The sequence below is a fragment of the Orcinus orca genome, chromosome 11, assembly GCF_937001465.1.
Source record: "Orcinus orca chromosome 11, mOrcOrc1.1, whole genome shotgun sequence".
Classification (NCBI taxonomy): domain Eukaryota; kingdom Metazoa; phylum Chordata; class Mammalia; order Artiodactyla; family Delphinidae; genus Orcinus; species Orcinus orca.
Window position 1 is genome coordinate 98,681,771 of NC_064569.1, and position 22,581 is coordinate 98,704,351.

The 22,581-nt window shown below is 36.0% G+C and overlaps 1 protein-coding gene across 1 annotated transcript in view; it reads right to left on the reverse strand.

Moving 5' to 3' along the window:
• SMC1B (structural maintenance of chromosomes 1B) overlaps window positions 1-22,581 on the reverse strand; it is an 85,844-nt gene that overhangs the window by 29,387 nt on the left and 33,876 nt on the right. The window contains 5 exon segments of the mRNA XM_049695052.1: window positions 6,813-6,959; window positions 13,081-13,260; window positions 14,992-15,177; window positions 17,734-17,941; window positions 18,534-18,616. Of these exon segments, the coding sequence (XP_049551009.1) occupies window positions 6,813-6,959; window positions 13,081-13,260; window positions 14,992-15,177; window positions 17,734-17,941; window positions 18,534-18,616 (804 nt within the window).

Below are 22,581 nucleotides of genomic sequence, written 5' to 3' on the forward strand. Positions count from 1 at the left end.
ACTAAGCCCATGCGCCACAACTACTGAGTGTGCACTCTAGAGCCTGCGAGCCACAACTACTGAGCCCATGCGCCACAGCTACGCACCTAGAGTCCATGTTCCACAACAAGAGAAGCCACCGCAATGAGAAGCCCACATACCGCAACCAAAGCGAAGAGTAGCCCCTGCTCGCCGCAACTACAGAAGGCCCACATGCAGCAATGAAGACCCAACGCAGCCAAAAGTAATAAATAAATAATAAATTTATATTTAAAAAAGTTATACTACCTTTAGTAAATAAACTGAGAAGTTTCCATCTTTTTCTATGATCTAGAACGGCTTATGTAACATTAGAATTATATTAGACAGAACTGAGCTATAAACCCATCTGGTCCCAGTCTTTTTCTTTTTTAATTGTGGCAAAATATACATAAAATTTACCATCTTTATCATTTTAAAGTGTACAGTTCAATAGTGTTTAAGCACATTTTCATTGCTGTGCAACCAATTTCCAGAACTCTTTTCACCTTGCAAAACTTAAAACTAGACCCATGAAACAACTCCCCATTCTAACCCCCAGGCGCTGGCAACCATCACTCTACTTTTCTGTCTCTATGAATGAGACTCCTCTAGGTACCTCATATAAGTAGTAGAATCATACAGTATGTGTCCTGTTGTGACTTGCTCATTTCACATAGCTAACATCTTCAAGAGTCATCCATTCTGTAGCATGTGTTAGAATTTCCTCCCTTTTTAAGGCTGAATAATATTCCATTATATGTAGAGACCATATTTTGTTTATCCATTCATCTGCTGATGAACACTTGGGTTGCTTCTACTTTTTGGCTATTGTGAATAATGCTGTTATAAACATGGGTGTACAGGTATTATTCCAGACCCTGCTTTCAATTCCTTGGGGTATATACCCAGAAGCAGAATTGCTGGATCATACAATAATTCTATTTTTAATTTCCTGAGTAGCCACCACACTGTTTTCCATAGCTGCTGCACTATTTTATATTCCTGGAGTCTTTTTTCAATGAGAGATCATTCAACTAACCATGGCTTAAAAAAATGTGTTTTTTTTTTTTTTTTCTCACACAAAAGCAGTCTACAGTGATGCAGCTCCTCAACAATGGCATCAACTTTCAGCTTCTTAATACAATGGTTTTTATACTCAAGCTTGCTGTTTCTTGGTGCCAAACTGCTGCTGCATCTCCAAGCCTCTTGAATGCGTTCCAGTCAGGAAGAAGAAAATGCAAAAGATAATACCAACATTCCCATTTATATCTCCAAAACTGCCACAGGGCCACCACTAGCTACAAGGAAAGTTGGGAAATCAAGTTGCTTTAGTTTTTTATGATTCTACAATAGAGGCAAGCAAGGAAGGAAAAGGTTGTGGATAGGTACTGGGCCAACCAACTACACCACTGCCTGCCACTGCCTCATTTTTCAAATGTTCCACTTTTTTTCTGGTCGATCTTGGCAATTTATATTTTTCTGAACATCATCCTTACAGATTTTCAATTTTTTTTACTATATAATTATTTGCTTGTAAGATTCTCTTAAAATTATTTTAATTTTCTCATTCCTGATCTGTACATGATTACTTCTAACTTTTCTTCCCTTCATTGGAGTTGCAAAGAGTTTATCTATTTTATTAGTCTTTCAAAAGAACCAGCTTTAGATTCATTTTTCCCTTTTCTATTTGGAGTTTTCTATTTAGTTAATTGCAGCTTTAAAAATTTCCGTTATTGCTGTTTATTTTGTGGTGGTTCTAATTTCTTAAAGTAATAAATTCCCTTATATTTCATCTTTCTTCTTTAATAATGAAGGTATTTTCCTTTTGATGTAGCTTTACTGTATCTCAAAGATTTTGTATTCACCATTTTCAAGACATTTTGTAACTTTCTTCTTGATTGCTTGTTTGATCCCCAAACTATCTACAAGTACGTTTCTGAATTTTTATGTAGACAAAGATTTTTTTGGTCACTATTTCTATTTCATTAAATTATGATCAAGATGACGTATAAAAATCTCTACTGTAAAAAAACTATTGAAGTTTCCATTGTGGACAAGCATATGATCAGTTTTTAGTGTTTCATAGTTATTTTAAATAATATCTCACATTTATTGAGCACTTATTGTTTTGTAAAGTTTACATTAACCTACTTAATCCTCTTAACAATGCTATGAAATAGGTACTATTATTATCCCCATTATTATTGATGAGAAAATTAAAGCATAAAAGCATTTAAGTAACTTACTCAGAGTCACACTGCTAATAAGTGTTAGAAATAGAATCTGGATTTAAGCTTATTGATTGTATTACCAATTCCTCTAAGTTACTGTTTTTGTCTACTAGATCTGTCCAGTTTTGAAAGACATACAGTGAAATGTTTCACTATAATTTCATTTTTATTAACTATCCTTGCTTTAAATATTTAGGTACTATGTGCTGCAAAGAGGTTTAAAATGGAAATCTTGTTTTTTAATATATAATGTCCTTCTTTATTCAATTCATTCAATAAATATTTATTGAAAGCTTACTATAGGTGAGGATTTTTAACCTTAAAGTTCACATTGTCTGATATTGTCACTCCTGTTCTTTTTTGTTTGCATTTGCCAGGTGTTCATCCCATAATTTTCAACATTCAATTTTAAGACAATTTCTTACAAATGACATTTAGCTGAGTTTTGCCTTATTTTAAGCTATGATGATCTTGGTCTTTTAATGGGAAACTTAAATCCACTCATGTTTACTGTAATGACTAATAAACAAAAATTTTATTTCCTCCATCTTACTTTTTATCTTTTATTCTTTTCATGCATTATTTTTGTTATTTGTTCCTGTGTTAGTGTACTTTTAAACACTCTAGTCCCACCAAGATACAATCTTTAGAATATTCTTACTTCTTCATCTCCTCACAGATAAGACCTCTGGAACATATTTACTTCTGTCTCCATCTCTAGTTCCCAGGTTTTGCTGAGTTAGTTTAGCACTATTCATTTATTATAATTAGGTCTGTTCTAATCCATGTGTTGCTTAGAGTACTTTCTCTGGTATTTTTGTCACATGGAGTATGTGCATGACATTATCTCTGAATCTGCTTATCTGCAGATTCCTGAAAGGTAAATGATATCTTGGGATGTAGCCCTTTTCCCTCAGTTGCCTATAGCTGTTATTCCAGTCTCATCTAGTTTTGTAGTCGGATACGAGCTTGATTTAAAAAAAAAAAAATACAAGGAATATTTTTTAAAGGGGGGTGGCGTATTTTCGTATTTTAGCCTTGCCTCTAAAACCTAGGACTTCTGTATTAATGTGTGGCTTTTCTCATTAAACCTACATGGAACTGCGTGTGTCCTTTCAATTGGTAAATTAAGGTGGATCCTCAGTTAGAGACATTTCTTCTTTTTTGTTTAATTATTTCCTCTCCTCTGTGCTCCCTTTCCTCTTTCTGAAACTTATTATTCTCTTAAAGTCTCTATTTTTCTCATGATTTCCTTAGCTTTGTGATTTTTCCCCCTCATTGAGATACTGTTCCACTTGGTCTTCCAGGTTATTAATTTGGTTCTCAATAATGGCAATCCCATCCCTCAATCCACCTACAGCATTCTATAGTTTAGAAATACATTTATTAGTGCCAGAAAGTCTTTTTTTGTGTGTGGGGACAGAGAGAGGGTTGACACTACATTGTATTTCCTTACTGCTACTTTTTTGTTCAAGTGTTGATGGCTCCTGGAACACCTCAAATGCATTTGTGCATTTCTTTCCCTACTGAGGATCAGGTCTGGGTATTAAGGTATCCTAAATGGCAGCTGCCCCACAAGCAGTCTCTACACCCAAAGGCCAGCAATTACAACAGAAAACTGTCAGTGTCCCACTCTGAGATGGAGGAAAAGACGTCTCTCTGGTCTCTTTGGCCTCTCCCAAACTCAGGAATAGGGAGGCCACAACCTACTAATATTTAGCTTCATGGGGTTCAAGACTACGCATATTCACATGGGACAAATATTTAACCTCCCCCCAGGATTCCCCTATGTCCTGATTCTTCTCCCAGCTCTCTTCAAACATCAACAGAAGCCCTGCATCAGCTTTTCCTGGTGGCCTCCCCCAGAACCCAAGACATCATTTGCACCCAACTCCCCACTAGGTTCAGGTGAGACACATAGGTAAAGAGCTTAGTATAAACATGGATAGGAAGCCAGATTCATTTCAAGTTGCCACCTTCCTAGAACTTTCTCTGTGCCTAGGCCTAAACTTGTAAAATCTTTAGAAGCTGAATATTTATTTATATATCTTACTTAGATCAAAACATAATTTGCAGTCTTATGCTTACAGAGAAAGATTAAAATTAGCGGAGTAACCTTGCCAGAATATCTCCTTGAATCAAAAACTGGTGATTTGTATACACAAAGGAAGAAAGCTAAATAGGAAAAATAAATAATCTAAAAGCATTCTACTGACTTAGTATCTGTTAAGGTTTCAAGTAAGTGTGTGTGTGGGATTACAATATTCAACAAATGATACTTTGGAAGGAAGCATTATTGAATTTCTTTTGTCATTTTCAGAAAGAATAAGGTCTTTCTGAGCATGACACTGAAATCCAGAAATTATAAAAGATTAATAAATTTGGCTACATAAAGATTAAAAATACATGTATGATAAAACAAGGTCAAATGTCAAACAGATACTGAATGGCAAAAAGGAATAAACTTTTGATACACACAATATGAATTTCAAAAGCACTAGGTTAAATGAAGAAAGCATAACACAAAAGACTACTTACTGTATGATTCCATTTATATGAAATTCTAAGTCAGAAAAAGCTACAATGATAGAAAGTAGATTGGGTTGCCAGGGTCCAGAGGGTCCAGGGGGTACAAAGGAGCCCAAAGGAATTTTGGGGGGTTATGGAAATGTTCTATATCATGATTTTGGTGGTGGTTACACGACTACATACATTTGTCAAAACTTATTGAATCATACACTTAAAATTGGTGACTTATTGTATATAAATTACATTTCAATATAGCCGACAAAAAAAGTTGAATAGAGAATATATTTCCGGGGCTTCCCTGGTGGTGCAGTGGTTGAGAGTCTGCCTGCCAATGCAGGGGACACGGGTCCAGGAGGATCCCACATGCCGCGGAGCGGTTGGGCCCGTGAGCCATGGCCGCTGGGCCTGCGCGTCCGGAGCCTGTGCTCCGCAACGGGAGAGGCCACGGCAGTGAGAGGCCCACGTACCGCAAGAAAAAAAAAAATGGGGAAAATATATTTATAACATGAAATACTGAAACATGAACATGAATATATTTACAACATACATGACTAAAGGGTAATTTATTTATAATACAAATAATTCTTAAAGTAGGTAATAAAATAACAAATACCTAATAGAAAAACATGCACAGGAAATAAATAAGAATTTCACAGAAGAGGACTTCCCTAGTGGCGCAGTGGTTAAGATCCACCTGCCAATGCCTGGGACATGGGTTCCAGCCCTGGTCCAGGAAGATGCCACATGCCATGGAGCAACTAAGCCCAGGCGCCACAACTACTGAGTCTGCGCTCTAGAGCCTGCGAGCCACAACTACTGATCCCGTGTGCCACAACTACTGAAGCCCACGTGCCTAGAGCCTGCGCTCTGGAACAGAGAAGCCACTGCAGTGAGAAGCCTGCGTACTGCAATGAAGAGTAGCCCCCGCTCGCTGCAACTAGAGAAAGCCTGCACGCAGCAACGAAGACCCAACATAGCCAAAAATAAATAAATAAACAAATAAGTTTATTTTAAAAAAAAGTTCACAGAAGAAAAAAATTACAAAGAACCAATAAATACATGAGTCAATGCTCAACCTCAGTTATTAAGAATTGCATATTCAAACAATTAGATTACACTTTTTTCTTTACCAGATTGGCAAAGATTAAAATATTTGTTAGTATCTAGTGTTGCAATCTAGGAACATACACACTCTACTACAGGTTTCTTTTGATGGGAACTTAGCTGTATCTACCAACATTTTAAATACACACATCCTTAGACCCAGAAATTCCACATGTAGGAAATCATCTTAGAGGTACAAGTAAAGATATAACAACAAACATTTATATAATGCTTAGATTTTTGCCAGGCATTGTTTTAAGTATTTTACCTGGAATATCTGATTTAATCTTTAAAATAATTCTACAAGGAAGGTCCTTTTATTATCCCCATTTTACAGATGGGAAATTAAGGTACAAAGGGGCAAGGTAAGTTGCCTAAGGTCATACTGCTGCTGGTAAGTGGCAGAGTCAGGATTCAAACTCAGGCAGTGTGGCTATAGGATTTATATTCTTAGGCACTGTGTTATTTTCCCTCTCTAAAGAAAGTTTAATGCTGCATCATTTGTAATAGCAAAAACCAAATGTCCATTTTTAGCCTCTGGTTAAATAAGCAAAATCTATATAATGAAACGCCAGGCAGGATTCATTAAAAATAAAATGGTTCTCTATATGCTAAAATGAAAACATGTCCACGTTATGGTATTCAGTGAAAAAGCTTGCTGCAAACACCATCAATAGCAAAAGTCCATAATAAAACAAATCAGAAAAATAACACATATGCTTGCATACACAGAGTACATTTCTGGAGGTTATGTATCAAACTATGTTTAACAAATACCACTGAGATGTAAGGATGGGTAAGGGAAAGATTTTTATTTTTTACTTTATTCCATTCTGCATAATTTGAATCTTTTAAACTATAGGCATGGTACTTTTATTACCCAAGAAATTAGCTTAAAAACACAATTACTCTACTTGGTATTCTACAATTTTTACAACATGGATTTACCTTTAATTCTTGGATTAGCTGAGTTCTCCTGTCTCTTAAATTCTTTAATTCTTTCTCATCCCAGCATCTAGCCTTGTATTTTAAGTCACTTGACCCTCCAGAGATGACTCCAGATTTTAAAAATAACGTTCCATCAAGAGCTACTGTCTGTAAAAATTAAAAATATTTTACCTTGGAGAAATGTACATAAAGATAAAAACAGAACGTAATATGACAACTTTCACAGCTGAGACTTTGTAGATGAGAAAAACTACTTACTGAACTCCACTAATAAGATAACTAGCTTATGAGGGACACCAGCCAACAAACTCAAATACAAAACCCTGTTTTGCTAAGGCCCAAACAATTCTAGGCAACAAATTAGCAGCAATTTAAAAATTTCAAAATAAAATTATATATTAGTTCTAAACATATTCAATATTGAGAAGAAAAAACCAGGAGTATTTGTATTTAATATCTCATAGTTTGTATTATATAATACTGTATTTTAAAGAATCTGACATCACATGTCAAAGACATACTATGAAAACAGCCTTAGTTACTTTAGGATATCAAAAATATCACATTCTCTAAAATGAATATGAAACTGGGACCAAGAAAAAAACTTAAATGGAGTCAAAGGTATAAAATAGCTTAAAGTTTATAGCCCTATGAGTAACCATATGCTTTATAGAATAAATGAAAGCAATTCTCAGTGTTCTGCGAATGTTTCTAATCAATTAGTCAAAGCAGAGGAGACAGGCTGTGGAGGACTAAAACCACGTAATGTGAACTAATTTAAAAAAAAGCTGACAGGAATCTCATTCATTCCTGCATTCAGTCAAACATTCTCTTTGTGGCTGCTGTGTTTGAAACATTCTATACTGGGGACTGGAGTGACCAAAAGGGAGTGAAATATGGTACTGACCCTTAGGGAGTCATGCTGGTAGGAAAAAGAAACATATAAACATATCAGTACAATGTAAAGTATGAGACAATAAAAACACAGAGTAATCTGGAAGCTTAAAACTTGGGTGCTCCAACCCAACCTGGAAGGTTCACAGAAGGCTTCCAGTGGAGTTGAAGGCGTTCACTGTATCTTATCAGAGGTACTAGTTAGAAGTACATTAATTATATTTAACAGAAAACTTAGTTTATTTCTCTCTTGCAATTACAGAGGTAAACATTCCAGCGTATGTATGGTGGTTGCATAGTTAACAAAAAAAGACTCCTATAATATTGCTCTACCATCCTTAGTACTTGGATTACTCCTCAAGGGAGACAGGCTTCTTATTTTCTGGAAGGCCCTGGGGGCTCCCTCCCCTCCCAACGGTTAGCTTGGCAATGAGTTTTCTCATCAGGTCTGAACTTTGGAAGGACACTAGATCTCTACTGGATACCAACAGCCATGGCATGGAAACTGAACTCCTGTAGATAAGCTCTGGTTGGTCTGGAAAGCAGCTTCCCTGACCAGGAAGCCCACTGTTACGTGATCAGCTTACTCCTCCGACCTCCCCATAAAAATATAAAGTGGTATGGAGGCAGCTTCCCCCTCCTGGAACACTTTTAGCTCACGCTGTTTCTGCCTGGCCAAAGCCCACCTCTGTGGAATGAAAGCTGAGGAAATACACAGGCTCCACTGCTTCTCTGTTTTTAAGTTGTTCTAAATAAAGCTTACTTTACATCTACAGTGTGTCACTAGTGATGTGTGTGTCAGTGTTTCTTTTATGACAATCTCAAGTCATTTTGTAGTCCAAGACGACTCCTAGAGCTCTAGCTATGTGTCTGTATTTCAAGAAAGAAGGGAAAGAATGAGGCTGGTAGACAGGGCAGATCACAGAGTTCTCAGTATGTCATCACAGGAAGAATGTGGATCAAATACAAATGAGGACTGATGGGGCTTGTGGAGGGGGCTGGGGGATTAGCACTGAACAGTCTAACAGCAAACAGGAGAGTGAAATGGTCAGATATGAACTTTAAGTACACCAATCTGGCAAGTATCTAGAAAATGGGGTGGTCCAAGTGAAGCCAGAGGTGATGGTATGAAATCAGCCAATACCTACAGTGAAGAAAAGGAAAAAGATTTGAGAAATATTTAGGTGGTATAATCAGAAAACCTTGGGAACTGTAGAGGTTACAAGGAAATCCATGAGGAGAAAACAGAATTTCATTGGTTAGAATAGTGGTACTAAGAATTGAAGAATACAGGAGAGGGATCAAGATCTAGAAAGAAGAACCTGAGTGTAGTTTTATACATGATGATTTTATAGTGCTTGTGGGCTAATAGTTTACTTATTTATAATGTATATCTTGACTATTTCCTAAAAGAAATTATTCTTTTATAGATTATAATAAAGATTATTATAATAAATATAAATATACAATAAGATAGCTACAAATAATAATTAGAGATAACACATTATACTACGTGAAAAAAGAACAAAGTATAAATAATTTAGACTCTGATGAGAAATCAGTAAATTCGATCAAATAAGTAGGAAGAAGAAAAATTATTCAATATATGATGTTGGGACCGGTAATTAACCATTTAGGGGGAAAAAGCTAATACTTACATCTAATAATACATATTAAAATGAATTCTAGATTAAATTAAAATATAAAAGTGATACGATTAAAAAAAAGTGAAGTTAAGTAAATATATTTTGATCTCATAGTAAAGACTCAATTATACATACACCAATACCTATAAAGGTTAAGAGTAATATAGTTGATTATCAAATATATGGCATATATACCACAATACTCAGTAGATCTTTCTAGGGTATGGTTGCCAGACTTAGCAAATAGGAATACAGGATGCCCAGGTAAATTTGAATTTCACATAAACAACAAATAACTTTTAAATGTATGTCCAAACATTTTATCTGGCAACTCTATTCTAGAGGACATGTTAGGGATGGTTATTTTCCTTTTTGAGCTCTTTTTCCCAAAATGAACATTTATTAACTTGTGTTTCCGATATGTAAAAGCCAAATGTAACACAAAGGAAAAAAATCCATGGGCTGGCTTGGAGAGAAGAGAGAGAAGTGTATTGAGAACTTTGAGCTAAGAATCTGTCATAATACACATGGTGTTCTAATGCCAACTCTCTCTTCCCAGCCATACTTGGGCAAGTCAACTTCCTGTCTCAGAGCAGAGGGACAAACGGTGTTCTGAGACTCTTTTTACTTTCATTGCTTCGTTGGCTGCTGCTGTTGTCATGGCAACCATTTACCATACTGTGCTTGACAGAGTGCCTTTATGCTATTCAATTCTATGTTTCAACCCCGTGAGGTAAATATGATTTCCATTTTATAGATTGGGGCTTAAAGATATTAAGAAACTTGCCTAAAGTCATACACAGGGACTAAAATTCCTAAACCAAAAGTTGGTCAAACATCTATGTCCATGTTCTTTTTTTTTTTAATGTCCATATTCTCAATAACCACCATGTTATAGACCTTCAATTCTAAAAATGCAATGGGCAACAATTCATAGAATTACAGGGGTTTTTTTTGATAGTTTCTAGGTTTATTAAAATAATTTACTTCTTCTAAAAGTAAATTTAGTATCAAATAACCTATTTACATTTGATTTACAATCAAATTCCTATTCTGGAAGGACTATAATTTCTATTTCCAGCCTGCAAATTCCTTAACTTATAGCTTACAGTGGTTGCTCAGTGCAGTAATCCTATGCCTACTTTGGAGGCTGCATTCCTGAAAAAATACCACGGCTGGCACAACTGGGATCTTATATAAAACAAGGAGTTGGAGGAATTTTTAAATAGCATTAAATAAAAGTTCCAGAGAACATGGCTTAGGAAAAGGAGACATTTTTTGGCATTAAAAATTTGCCCTGAGGGCTAACCAATCATTCCACTGAGCCAGCTTCAACTGTTTCAAGAAATACTGTTTCAGTGTTACAAGTAGATCCTCCATAATTTTTGTGTTATGCAGATTATACCTAGTTTTTAAGTTGCCTTTCACTGATATGGAAAATAATATACTTTAACCTTTGCTTTTATTTCTGAATGGGTAAAATATTCATGAGTTCAAAATCCAAAAAATACAAGAGTAAAGAGTAAGAAATCTCCCTGGCATTGCTAGACACCACCACCCAGTTATCCTCCCCAGAGGTAATCGATGCTGTCAATTTCTTATGTATTCTTCCAGAAATATTTTTGCATAAACAAACACACACATATATCTCTTCTTTCCCCATTTTTTACATAAATGGTAACATACTACACTCTAGTCTACTTATTACTTTTTTTTTAACTGAATGTATCTTGGAGATTGTCTGACACTTGTATATAAAGAGCTTCATTCTTATTTAAGGTTGCATAGTGTCCCATTCTATGAACGTATTATAATTTTATTGAACATAGTCTTGTGCAAATTGTTTCCAATTTTGCTTGCTACATACAGTGGTTCGATGAGTAACTCTTTATATATATCATTTCATATACATGTGTATGTAACGTTCTGAAGAAGTACAACTGCTAGAATTGCCCTTCACAGAGCTGGTACAAATTCACACACCCACAGCAGTGAATGCAAGGGTCTCTTTCCCCATAAAGTGTTATCAAACTTTTTTATGTTGATCAATCTCACAGGTGAAAATAGTATTTCAGTGTAGTTTTAATGGGCATTTCCCATATTTGGGTTTTTTTTTGTCGTTTTTTTGGTCACGCACATGGCATGCAGGAGCTTAGTTACCTGACCAGGGATCTAAGCCGCGCCACCCACTCCCCACCCTGGCAGTGGAAGAACAGGATCGTAACCCCTGAACCACCAGGGAACTCCCTATCCAAATGTTTTATGCATCCTAAAACACAGAGAATATTCTTCAAGTGGAATAACAGTAATAGGAAGAAGATAAGACTCCCTGGAATATACTTAATGTAAAAATATGACAAATAAACCTGATTAAAATTTTGAAATAACGATAAGAACAAAATACAGCCTCAAGGGGTAAGGCATGTTACTGTGGACAAGATATAAACCATAAATATATGTTGAATGAAGGAAGGGTTAAACACAATCGTATTTTCATGTGACTTCTTTAAATTGACCACACAAATCTTCAAAAATCAATTTTACAAATATTCAAAAATCAATTTTACCACAGTTAATTAGGTAGCAAAATAAGGAAGATACTGTAGTCGCTCACTTATTACACCTGCTTAAATTTAATATGTAGAAATCAATGACAGTGATTACTAAGACAGTGATCACATTGTCATTAAGATAATTATAGATATAACTACTAAAATGTGTGAGAAGTTAATCATATTAGACAAGTCAATACATTTAATACTGGAAATTCCTATCTTTCATAAGAATAGCCCAAACCCCCCCACTTTGTGTTAATTTGCGATTCTGGACATTCCAGATCAAATACGTAAAATGACTAGTAAATAAAAAATGACTATCACTTTTTGAGAGCTATTTCCTAGGCACTATAAAAGCATTTTGCATGTTATTACTTATTTTAATCCTATAACTCTATGAAATAAGTACTATTATTTCCCCAAATTTAGATGAACAAACTAAAATTAGAGGTTTAGAAACTTGCCTAAAGTCACATAATTAATTACTAAGTAGTATCACTGGTCTTACTCCATAGTTTATGCCCTGAGGCATTGTGTTACATTTCATCAGAGATGTAGTTTTAAGAAAAACTATGTCAGATAATTCGAAGAATTTAATACTGCTTAACTAAATACAAACTCTATTTCAATTGACAGTAAAACAATATTTTTAAAACCAAAATTACTCCCTTGAGAGACTGGTATCTAGTAACCTCGTTTCAATTGTGCTATTTCTACAACTTCAAAATGTGTTAAAACCTTGAATGTGTAAAAGGACAGTTAATATCTCCATTGAGCTATGGAAGAATTAACCCAGAATGTAAAATAAGCACCTAAAATCTTTTCTGGTATTCAGAAACACACGTATTATATACGTAAGTACAGGGAAAATCTGAGATTCGACAGGGGCATTTATTGTATATAGAGTAAAAAAAAATTAAGAGCTTTAGGCTCTCACTACAGTAAATCTAACGTCCAAAATATGATTTATGATTTGGGGAAGTATTAGAGAAATTAAATTTTTGAAAACTGAACATTATAAAAACTACTGAAGCCATTAACATCTTAGGTTCTATTTTAGTTTCCCCTACATAAGAGAACATATGAAAGCATATATAGATATTTGTGTGTGTAATATGTTAGTCTTATAAATACTGCTTCAAATTATCCGAAAGTACAATCTAAGCCTCTTACTTTCCGTCTTTCAGGTCCATTGAAGGCAATATGCCTTGCTTCTTCCACAGTCTCACAGACAAGGCCATTTCCACACACAAACTGAATTACTTTCTTCAGCTGAGGAAACTGAGTCTTTATGACATCAATCGCCATTTTACAGCCTTTAATCTCCCGTAATCTTTCATTGATTGGTTTGATCTAAACGGTTTAAAATATACTTGATATATTAGGTGTATTAAAATAAAAACCAAACACTCAGTACATTCTTTTTCAAAGAATATACATAAGCATGAAAGCAAATGATTAGTAGTATGTACTTATACACAATAAAAGTTTGACAAGAACCTGATGAACAATATCCCACCTTTGGCTTGTGTAATATTTTTTAAAAATACACTTCATCAAAAGCCAGAAGATATAATTTCTAGATTCAACTCTGTCACTAACTAGTTGGGATAAAGCAATAGATGAGAAGCCCTTCATGCTCTCAAAATCATAAAATCTAGTGGGAGATAATACCCATTTACATACTTTCAAAAGAGTGGCACAACAGCATGGAACTCAGAAAATCATTTTAGGCTTAAATGATCAGGAAAGCTTTTACATCTTCTTTGACATGACTTTTAAGTTGGATCGATAAAGAGATCAAAAGATGTCTGCAATATATTACTGAAAAACAGCAAGTATAATTTCATTTTTGTAAAACAAAACAAAGGGAAAACCCTATATACAACCAAAATATGTGTGTGTGTATATATATATATGTATATATATATACATATATATATATACACACACACATATATATACACACACATATATATATGGAGCATATATTTATATAAATTTGTATGGATGGAAGCAATCTAAAATAGTTGTGATAAAGGAATTGAGCACTGAGATGAGGTAGGAGTATTTCCTTTATATTTGATACACTTCTGTATTATATTTTTAAAAAATGAGTGTGCCTTGAAAATACTCTTAAGCATGAAATACATAAAACAGAATTTTAACAGGCAGATGAACTAGGTTAAATAGTTTTAGTGGGCAGAAGGTATAAACAAAAGTGTGAAACTACAAAAGGCCAAGTCTGAACCATTAATACCCAGTTAGCATTTGCTGAGCCCCTCCTCTGTGCCAGGCACTGTGCTAGGTGTACTACATGTAGTGATTCCTTGCAAAAATACAATAAGGTAAGGACTAATTCCTCCACTTCACAGATGACTCAGAAAAGTTAAGGACAAATCAGTGAGAACTAATTAGAAGGAGGGCTACCATTTAAACTCAGGTCAGTCCAACTCTAGGGCATGTGCTCCTAACCACTATGCACACTGCCTGCAGTTCAGGGACTTGAAAGCTGGACCAAGTAGAACATTTTCTTTATTAAGCAATGAAAAGATCACTGAAGGATATCAGCTGTGATAATGATGGAGTTCCTGCCTCAGGAATTTAAACTTTGGATGCTCTAAGGCCTTTCAATACATACCTCAAGGTTCAAAATTTGGCTTGCTCCACACCAAGAGCTGACATGTATATTTACTGGACCACATATTTACAACTGAGACTCTGGGTTGGCATTTCACCGACAGAACATATGTCTTATCCATCTCCTATACTTTGCTATAGGACAAAATAAATTGCTGGCTAGTAGGCAGAGTGGTGCACTGCTAGAGCAATGTCCTTGAAATCACCAGGGTAAATTATGGCAAAACTAGATTAGGAAGAAATGATATGAAGGCAAGAAAGATAGCACCCACTTGATACTATTCTTTGCCTGCCAATACATTAACACCAGCCATTTGAATGAATGACTAACTGGCATCCAACTTACGATTTTTTCAATCACTACCATAGTCTCAGGCAATAAAGACACACTTTAAAAGACAGAATTATATCACTACTAAATACTAAGGATTATAAATTACTTACATCAAGGTAATCTAAAGCAAGGAATGTCTCAGGTTCAGCTCTTTCCTCCTTCAGAAATCGAATACAATCTTTTGCTACCTTTTCAGAGGCTACAACAATGGCAAACATGTACCGACCAAGAAGTTTAGTAACAGCCAGCTGGTATTTCTTATGTATAGGATGACACAGGTCAAGCAGTCTTCCAAACTTAGCAGGTTTCAAAAAAGGAGAGAAAAACAAATACATTAATGAGGAACATATAATTCATTGTTTTCTAATATAACAAAGCAGCATAGACCAAAAACTAATTTTCTAAATTATAAACATGATAATTTAACAGTCTCATTCAAATGGAAATAAATTTCATTATGAAATATCCATTTAGGTGTGTCACACTTCATTCAACAAAAGAGTAATAAGGAGGGATTAGTCATACCAAGGTATTAAAATATTTTACAAAGCTAGCAATTAAATAGTATTCATTCATTCCCTTATTTATTAAATAAGAAACTGCTGAGGCACCTACTACATGAAGGCACTGAGCCACAAACCAGGTAAACACGCCTGAGTAAAACATCCTCTCTGACCTCACAGAGCTTTCAGACTAGTAGGGAAGGAAGATATAAATAATCAATAATTGCATGCATGTACAAAGTAGAGTTATAACAGGCACTGTGATTAAGCACAGAGAGCTCTAAGAATATGTATCAGAGACGAGGTTGACCTGAGAAGCCAGGGAAGGCTTCCCACGGAGAAGTGTTTTTGGGGATCTGAAGACTGGTCAAGAACCAGACTGAAGTTCAAAAAGTCTATTAAATGTCACAATGCCACCCGTACTGTACCAATGCTCCCTAGAATGTCTGCAGATTCAATTTTACATCTTTAGACTCTTTCTTCAATGTTAGGTTCTACTTCGAAATACCAATTTCTTCATGATAGATCATCATTGTCTTTAATATTTATTACCTTGGTCTTTGTTCTTCTCAATTTACCTATGATTAACTCAAGCCTTACTTCTAGGTCAGTAATTTGATTTTCAGCTATGTAATCCATTCCTTGTTATTTGCAATTTATTATTAGTTCAGCAGTGTTTGTTCTTGATTTGTCTCCTTAGCTCTACATTTTTCTTTTTATTTTATTCCGTTTTAGCTCATATTTGAACCTGATTTTATGAATTCAAGTTCTTATTAAATTGTCCACAGCACAGAACACTTATGGGGGATTTTGTCCTGTAACCTTCTTCCACAAGACTTCTAAAAGCCTTTTAAATTATTCTTTCTTTTTATTATTATATGTACCTATAGATGCCATATCGATTCTCTTCACCTTCCCTATATTTAATGTGGGCAGCTCTGGGCAAAGCTTTTATTTTCTGTGACGGATAATTTTTTTGATTGTCTCACCTAAAATTGAGATGGTTATCTCCTCTGAGCAACAGATGATGGACCAAGTATTTTTTGTTCTATATTCTAAGTATTTTCTGATCTATTTCCCATCATCTAAGGGCTTAGACGGCAGGGGTAAGAGAGCTGTGCTAAGGCTGTGCATATGCTTTACTTGAATACCTGAGTTTTGTTCTTTCTTCTCAGTTTTTAATTAATATCCCATACCAAGGTTTCTCTCCTTGGGGGAAGAGAACAAATCCCATTTTTGGGGAGAGGGTTTTGATTTGGCTTCTCAATTTAACAAGGAGCCCTAGAGCCTTCACTTCCATCTAAGAGAAGCAGAGGTCCATGTTCTCCGATTCTATTTTAGTGATAATTTTTACTCTAAAGGAAACAAACATATGAGTTTGCTTCTTTCTAGATTAAGGGATAATAAGTGAGAATTCTCAGGAATTAATCGATGTATCAGTTTGCCTTCTGCATAATTAAGAACAAGCAATGCTATACTTCAATCTTTTTAAAGAAATTCTGGACTATTACCATTTTCTGAAGGTTATAGCATGATGTATGAGCCCCTTTCCTCTTTTGGTTGTTGAACTAGTTTCTCACTAGTTTTTGTCATTCTCCTTAGTATTAGGGGAAGAATTCTGTGACCCAGCCTTATTCCTCCATCATTGTCTAGAAGTTAAGACTAACACTTAAGAGTCAGAAAGGCAAAAAGGATGCTGTAAAGGAAACGAAGATGGGAGGCCAGAGAGACAGGAGGAAAACCAACAGAGTGTAGTATCATGGAGGCCAATGGACAGGTGTTTCCAAAGAGTGCAAGCGGTTAACACAGGGTACACTGGTGTCAGTGACAAAAGAGTGAGATGCCAGACCCCAATTCCGAAGGAAACAATTCTGTGAGGCTGACTCCCCAAGCAACAGGTTAGTAGATATTGCTGTACTGGGGCTAATGAAATACACTAGTAATACTGGATAGCAGTCACATTTGGAGAATAAAAATTCACTGTTTCAAAAGTATGCCAACAATGTCTACTGAAAAAAATATTTTAAAAAACCTGAAATCATGAAGAAATGAGGTTTGAGGACATGTGTCTATGGGCGACAGACTATTTCATGCACCTGTGTCCTTTGGGGATGTTGGCCATACCTGGACTTTCTGGGTAATGTGTTCATGTTAATGTTTCTCCCCAATAATTACTTATCTATAGACATTACTGGGAGTTATTTACATTTTACCTCAGTTATTTACTATTATGTTTTAAATATAAATAATAAAACACAAAACTTATAGATTTCTGAAATAACATTACTTCCTATTAATGGCAAAATTTTAATCCCAAATAAGAAAGCTTAGCCTTTTTATTTCAATTACCACAGAATCTGGGTGAAGTCTTTTAAGGTGTTCCAGAACCTCTGCTCTCTTTTGCTGACGTTTTCCCTCATGGTTATCAATTCCAGCATTCTGCAGTTCACTTCTAATAAGATTCAGCTCTTCATTAACTTCAGACATTCTTGATTTTGTCTTTTCAATTTCATCCACTAGGGTTTCCTCTTGCTGTTTTTTCTCTTTCAAGAAATTCCTACACAACAGTAACAATAATACATTATACAGCAAAAAGAAAACCCAAAATTTAGGAATTACAAGATACAGTATACTCTAGTCTGGCATTGCAGGGGAATGGAATAATGCTCTATCAATTTTAAACGATGAAAAATACAATATAATAAACTTAGCACCAAACATGGACAAAAGATATTTTAATCATTCTTTCTTGATCCAAAAGATACATATTTCTGGATTCTGAAAAAGAAAGGATAGGTCACTATAACCAGAGAAATCATCATAAGCTTAATGGTAAGTAAATACCAATTAAAAAGAAATTCTTCGTGGTAGAGTACTTAGGTGGTGCTAGCTTTCATGACATACATTTATTATAAAATATCGATACCAAAAGAGAGTTTTAAGTTTCACCACTGTTAGACATTTATATTTTCAGAACTTAAACCTTAGTGGTCAAGGATAATTTTTAATTATCTACAATGAAATAAAAAAACAATGGAGGACAAAGACATTATGATACAGTGGAAGTATTCATCTGATGACTATACTACAAATATCAAGACCCCTGAGATACAAGAAAGCTGCAAGGAATTTGTTTTTACTATACTTACATGCATGTTTTTATATACTCCTCCAACTTCTCTATTCGCTTTTTATGATCTTCTATTTGTTCTTTTATTTGTTTTAGATTTCCCTAAAATAGGAAATGAAATCTGAAATCAATTACAGCAAATCCAAACAAAATTGATTACTTTTCACTATATGCCCAGAACTTACTATAACAGCATACATTGTTCTAAATTTGAAATATATATAACCACATGAAAATTCTTATAAGAGCACATTTTAACTTTGAAAAGGCAATATGGTACAGAGCTTTGAGGTTTCAAGGCTCAGGGTTCAAATCCTGGCTCCATCATTTATGTCCTGGCTGGAGATACCTGATCTCCAGCAAGTTTACTTTGGTAACTTCAAACCCCAGGGAGATTATTTTCAAATATCTATATACAGTTCTTATCTCTCACTCAAACTAACTCATTCAATAAATATTTATTCACTGCCTACCATGTGCTAGGAACTACAGATATAATAATGAACAAGACAGAGTCCCTGCTCTCAAGGACTAAGGTTTGGTGGGAGAAACAGACAAATAAGTAATTCCGACAGAGTGGCTCAGCACTATAATTGTATAGGAATCTCCGAGGCAGCTATAGGCTTGTGGAAGGAGGGCTTCATGCTCCACATTCACCTTATCACCAAGTCCAAGGATTGTGGTCGTCTCCAATTTGTTTCTCACCTTTAACATTCTCCCTGTCTCATGCATCCTGCACATTATAGCAAGATTAATCTGTCTTACTCCATTACTAAGTGATCTAAAACCAGGAGTGTACAAAAGTAAAAAACACAATTCTTTTTCAGTATACAACAGCAAAAAAGAGAAGAAATACCAGTTTTCAAGTGGTAAAGGATAAAATATACCATGAAGTTAATGATCTCATTTTACTCATTTATCACAGAAATTCACCGAACAAACATCTACTATGCTAGGTGCCAACAGCTATAAAAATGATTAAGATACAATTCCTTTTCTCCAGGGACTCCCACATTTTGAAATTAGAGTCCCCATATTGAAATTCTGTTATCTCACTTAAGAATTCCATTCAGGCTTCCCTGGTGGTCCAGTGGTTAAGAATCCGCTTGCCAATGCAGGGGACAAGGGTTCAAGCCCTGGTCTGGGAATATCCCACATGCCGCGGAACAACTAAGCCCATGTGCCACAACTACTGAGCCTGCACGCCTAGAGCCCGTGCTCCACAACAAGAGAAGCCACCGCAATAAGAAGCCCGTGCACCGCAGTGAAGAGTTGCCCCCACTCACTGCAACTAGGGAAAGCCTGCGTGCAGCAATGAAGACCCAATGCAGCCAAAAATAAATAAATAAAATAAATAAAAGTTAAAAAGAAGAATTCCATTCAAAGAGACAGGAACAAGATTAGCTAACATCAAGGACCAAGTTTAGTCAACTGGAAACACCTGCCTCTGCCTTTACTCTGGCCAGTCCCAGGGCTTGTGTCAGGGCCTGGATGCTCCGTTGGACACGTCATGGGGGATAATCAGACTGCCTTGACACCAGGCATTCTGGATTCAAGATGCCAGCTTATCATGCCAGTTGTCTAGAAAAACCAACCCCTGCCCAGCCCCTAGTGATCTTGGATCTGTGGAAAGTTATAGCCCTTTCCACCTGGGAACCACCAGTCCTGTGGGAAACCAAGTATGAGTACAGATTTTTTCATCTCTTTCCACACCCTGATATGTTATTTCTTCTGTCAGTGTTTTTCTATTCAAAAGACAACAGAGATTCAATCAACACTTACCGACATCTACCAAGTACATGGGACTTACAATAGGACACTATTACGAATCCTGCCTTTAAAAAGCTTCCAGACTAATAGAGCTATACCATTAACTGTACTTTTCCTCCAATCTGATAAAAGCCCTTAGACAGAAACAGATTAAGAACAATGGGTGATTAGATGAGGAAGAAACTATTTTTCAGGTTTTTTTTTTTGGTGGGGTGGGGAGAAAAGGCAAACCAGGGAAGACTTTGTGGTGTGGGTAACTATTGAATTGAACATGTAATGATGAGTAGGTTTTTCCAAAATTAGCATGCACAGAGGCAAAAATGTGCAATGAGAAATCAGTGTATAATTTTATAATGTGATACAAATTATACCAGTGTTTTAAAAGTAATTACTGATATGTTATACATTTTTCTCCTTCCACAAAATGTCCTCTCTTCTACTCATATGATTATCAATATATAAGTATATTATCATATACTACCCTTCATATTTGTTTGTATTTTCATCTGCTAACTCACAAAGAGACTACAATGAGAGGCATACAGTGTAGGATTAAGAAGGTTCATTCTGGAGACAAAGTGTTTAGAATCAAATCCCAGTTCCTCCACTTACTAGTTCAGTCAAGTTAACTATCTCGTGCCTTGATTCCTTCATTTTTAAAATTCATTAATCCAACAAATACTTATTATCTGCTCTAGATCAGGAACTATTCTAGGTGCTTGAGATGTACCAGCGAACAAAACAAACATCCCTGCTCTTGTGCAGTTTACATTCTAGAGAGGGACAGTAGACAAACAATATGCAAATTAAACAGTATGTTAGGAGATAAACACTGGGAAAAACAGAGCTAGGGTAAGGGGAGCAGAAGTGCACTGGGGACTACAATTTTAAATAGGGTAGTCAGGGTAGTAGGTCTCATTGAGAAGGCAACATTTGAGCAAAGACTTACAGGACATGAGAGTGTTAAAAATTAAGAAATGTAGGGAAAGCATGTTCCAAGCAGAGGAATAGCCAGTGCAAAGGCCCTAAGGCAGAAACATGTCTGATACGTTCCAGGAGGCCATTACAGCTAGACCACAGAGAACAAGAGCAAGAACAGAAAAACAGGAGGTTTGAGAGGTAAATTGGGGTGGAAGGGGCAAGCAGATCATGTAAGTCTATGTAGGGCACTCAAGGACTTTGACTTAAACTTTATGTGCAAGGGGAAGTCACTAGAGGACTTCAAAAAGAGCAAGTTTCATGATCTGATTTAGATATTAAAAGCATCACTTTGGCTGCTGTGCTGAGACTATTATGAAGGAGACACAAGAGAGAAAACTTTCAGGCTACTACACTGATCTAAACAAAAAACAAAAAGATGGTGGCTTGGACCATGGTGGTAGCAGTAGAAATGGAGAGAAGTGGTAAGATTTTTGGTATACTTTGAAGGTGGAGCCAACACAATTTCCTAAAAGAGTAAAAGATGGACTCCAAGATTTTTGACCCCATCAACCAGTAAGACTGACTTGTCATCATCAGAGATTGGAAAGACTATGTTTGGGGTGCATTTGGGTGTGAGCAGAAGTTCAGTTTGGGACTTAAGTTTAAGATATCTATTCAATACCCAGAATGAAGATGATGAGGAAGCAGCTGGATATATGAGGTTGTGAGCTAGAAATACAAACTTGGGAGTCATCAACAGATAGTATTTAAAGCTATAAGAATACAGAGGGTATGGCCAAGGTGGAAGAGTAGGAAAACCCTGAATTCACCTCCTTCCATGAGCATACCAAAATTACAACTACTTATAGAGTAACTATGAGAAAAACCTGAAGACTATCAGAAATGATTTGCCACAAAAAAAGATATAAAGAAGGAACCACGAGACAGGTGAGCAGGGCAGAGACATGGTACAGTCAGGACCAATACCCCCGGGTTGGGGACTCATTAACAGAAGAAATATGACGATCATAGAGGTTCTCCCCAAAGAGCAAGGGGTCAGAGCCCCACATCGGGCTCCCCAGCCCGGGGGTTCTGCACCAGGAAGGTGAGCCCCCAGAACGTCTGGCTTTGAAAATGAGCAGGGTTTACATACCAGAGAGCCAGAGGACTGTGGGAAACAGAGACTCTCTACTCTTAAAGGGTGCATGCAAAATCTCATATGCTCTAAGTCCCAGCACAGAGGCAGTAGTTTGAAAGCAGTCTGGGTCAGATCCACTTGCTGATCTTGGAGAACCTCCTAGAGAGGCAGAAGGCAACTGGGATTCTTCCTGGGGACACAGATGCTGGTGGCAGCCATCTGGGGGAGCTCATTCTAT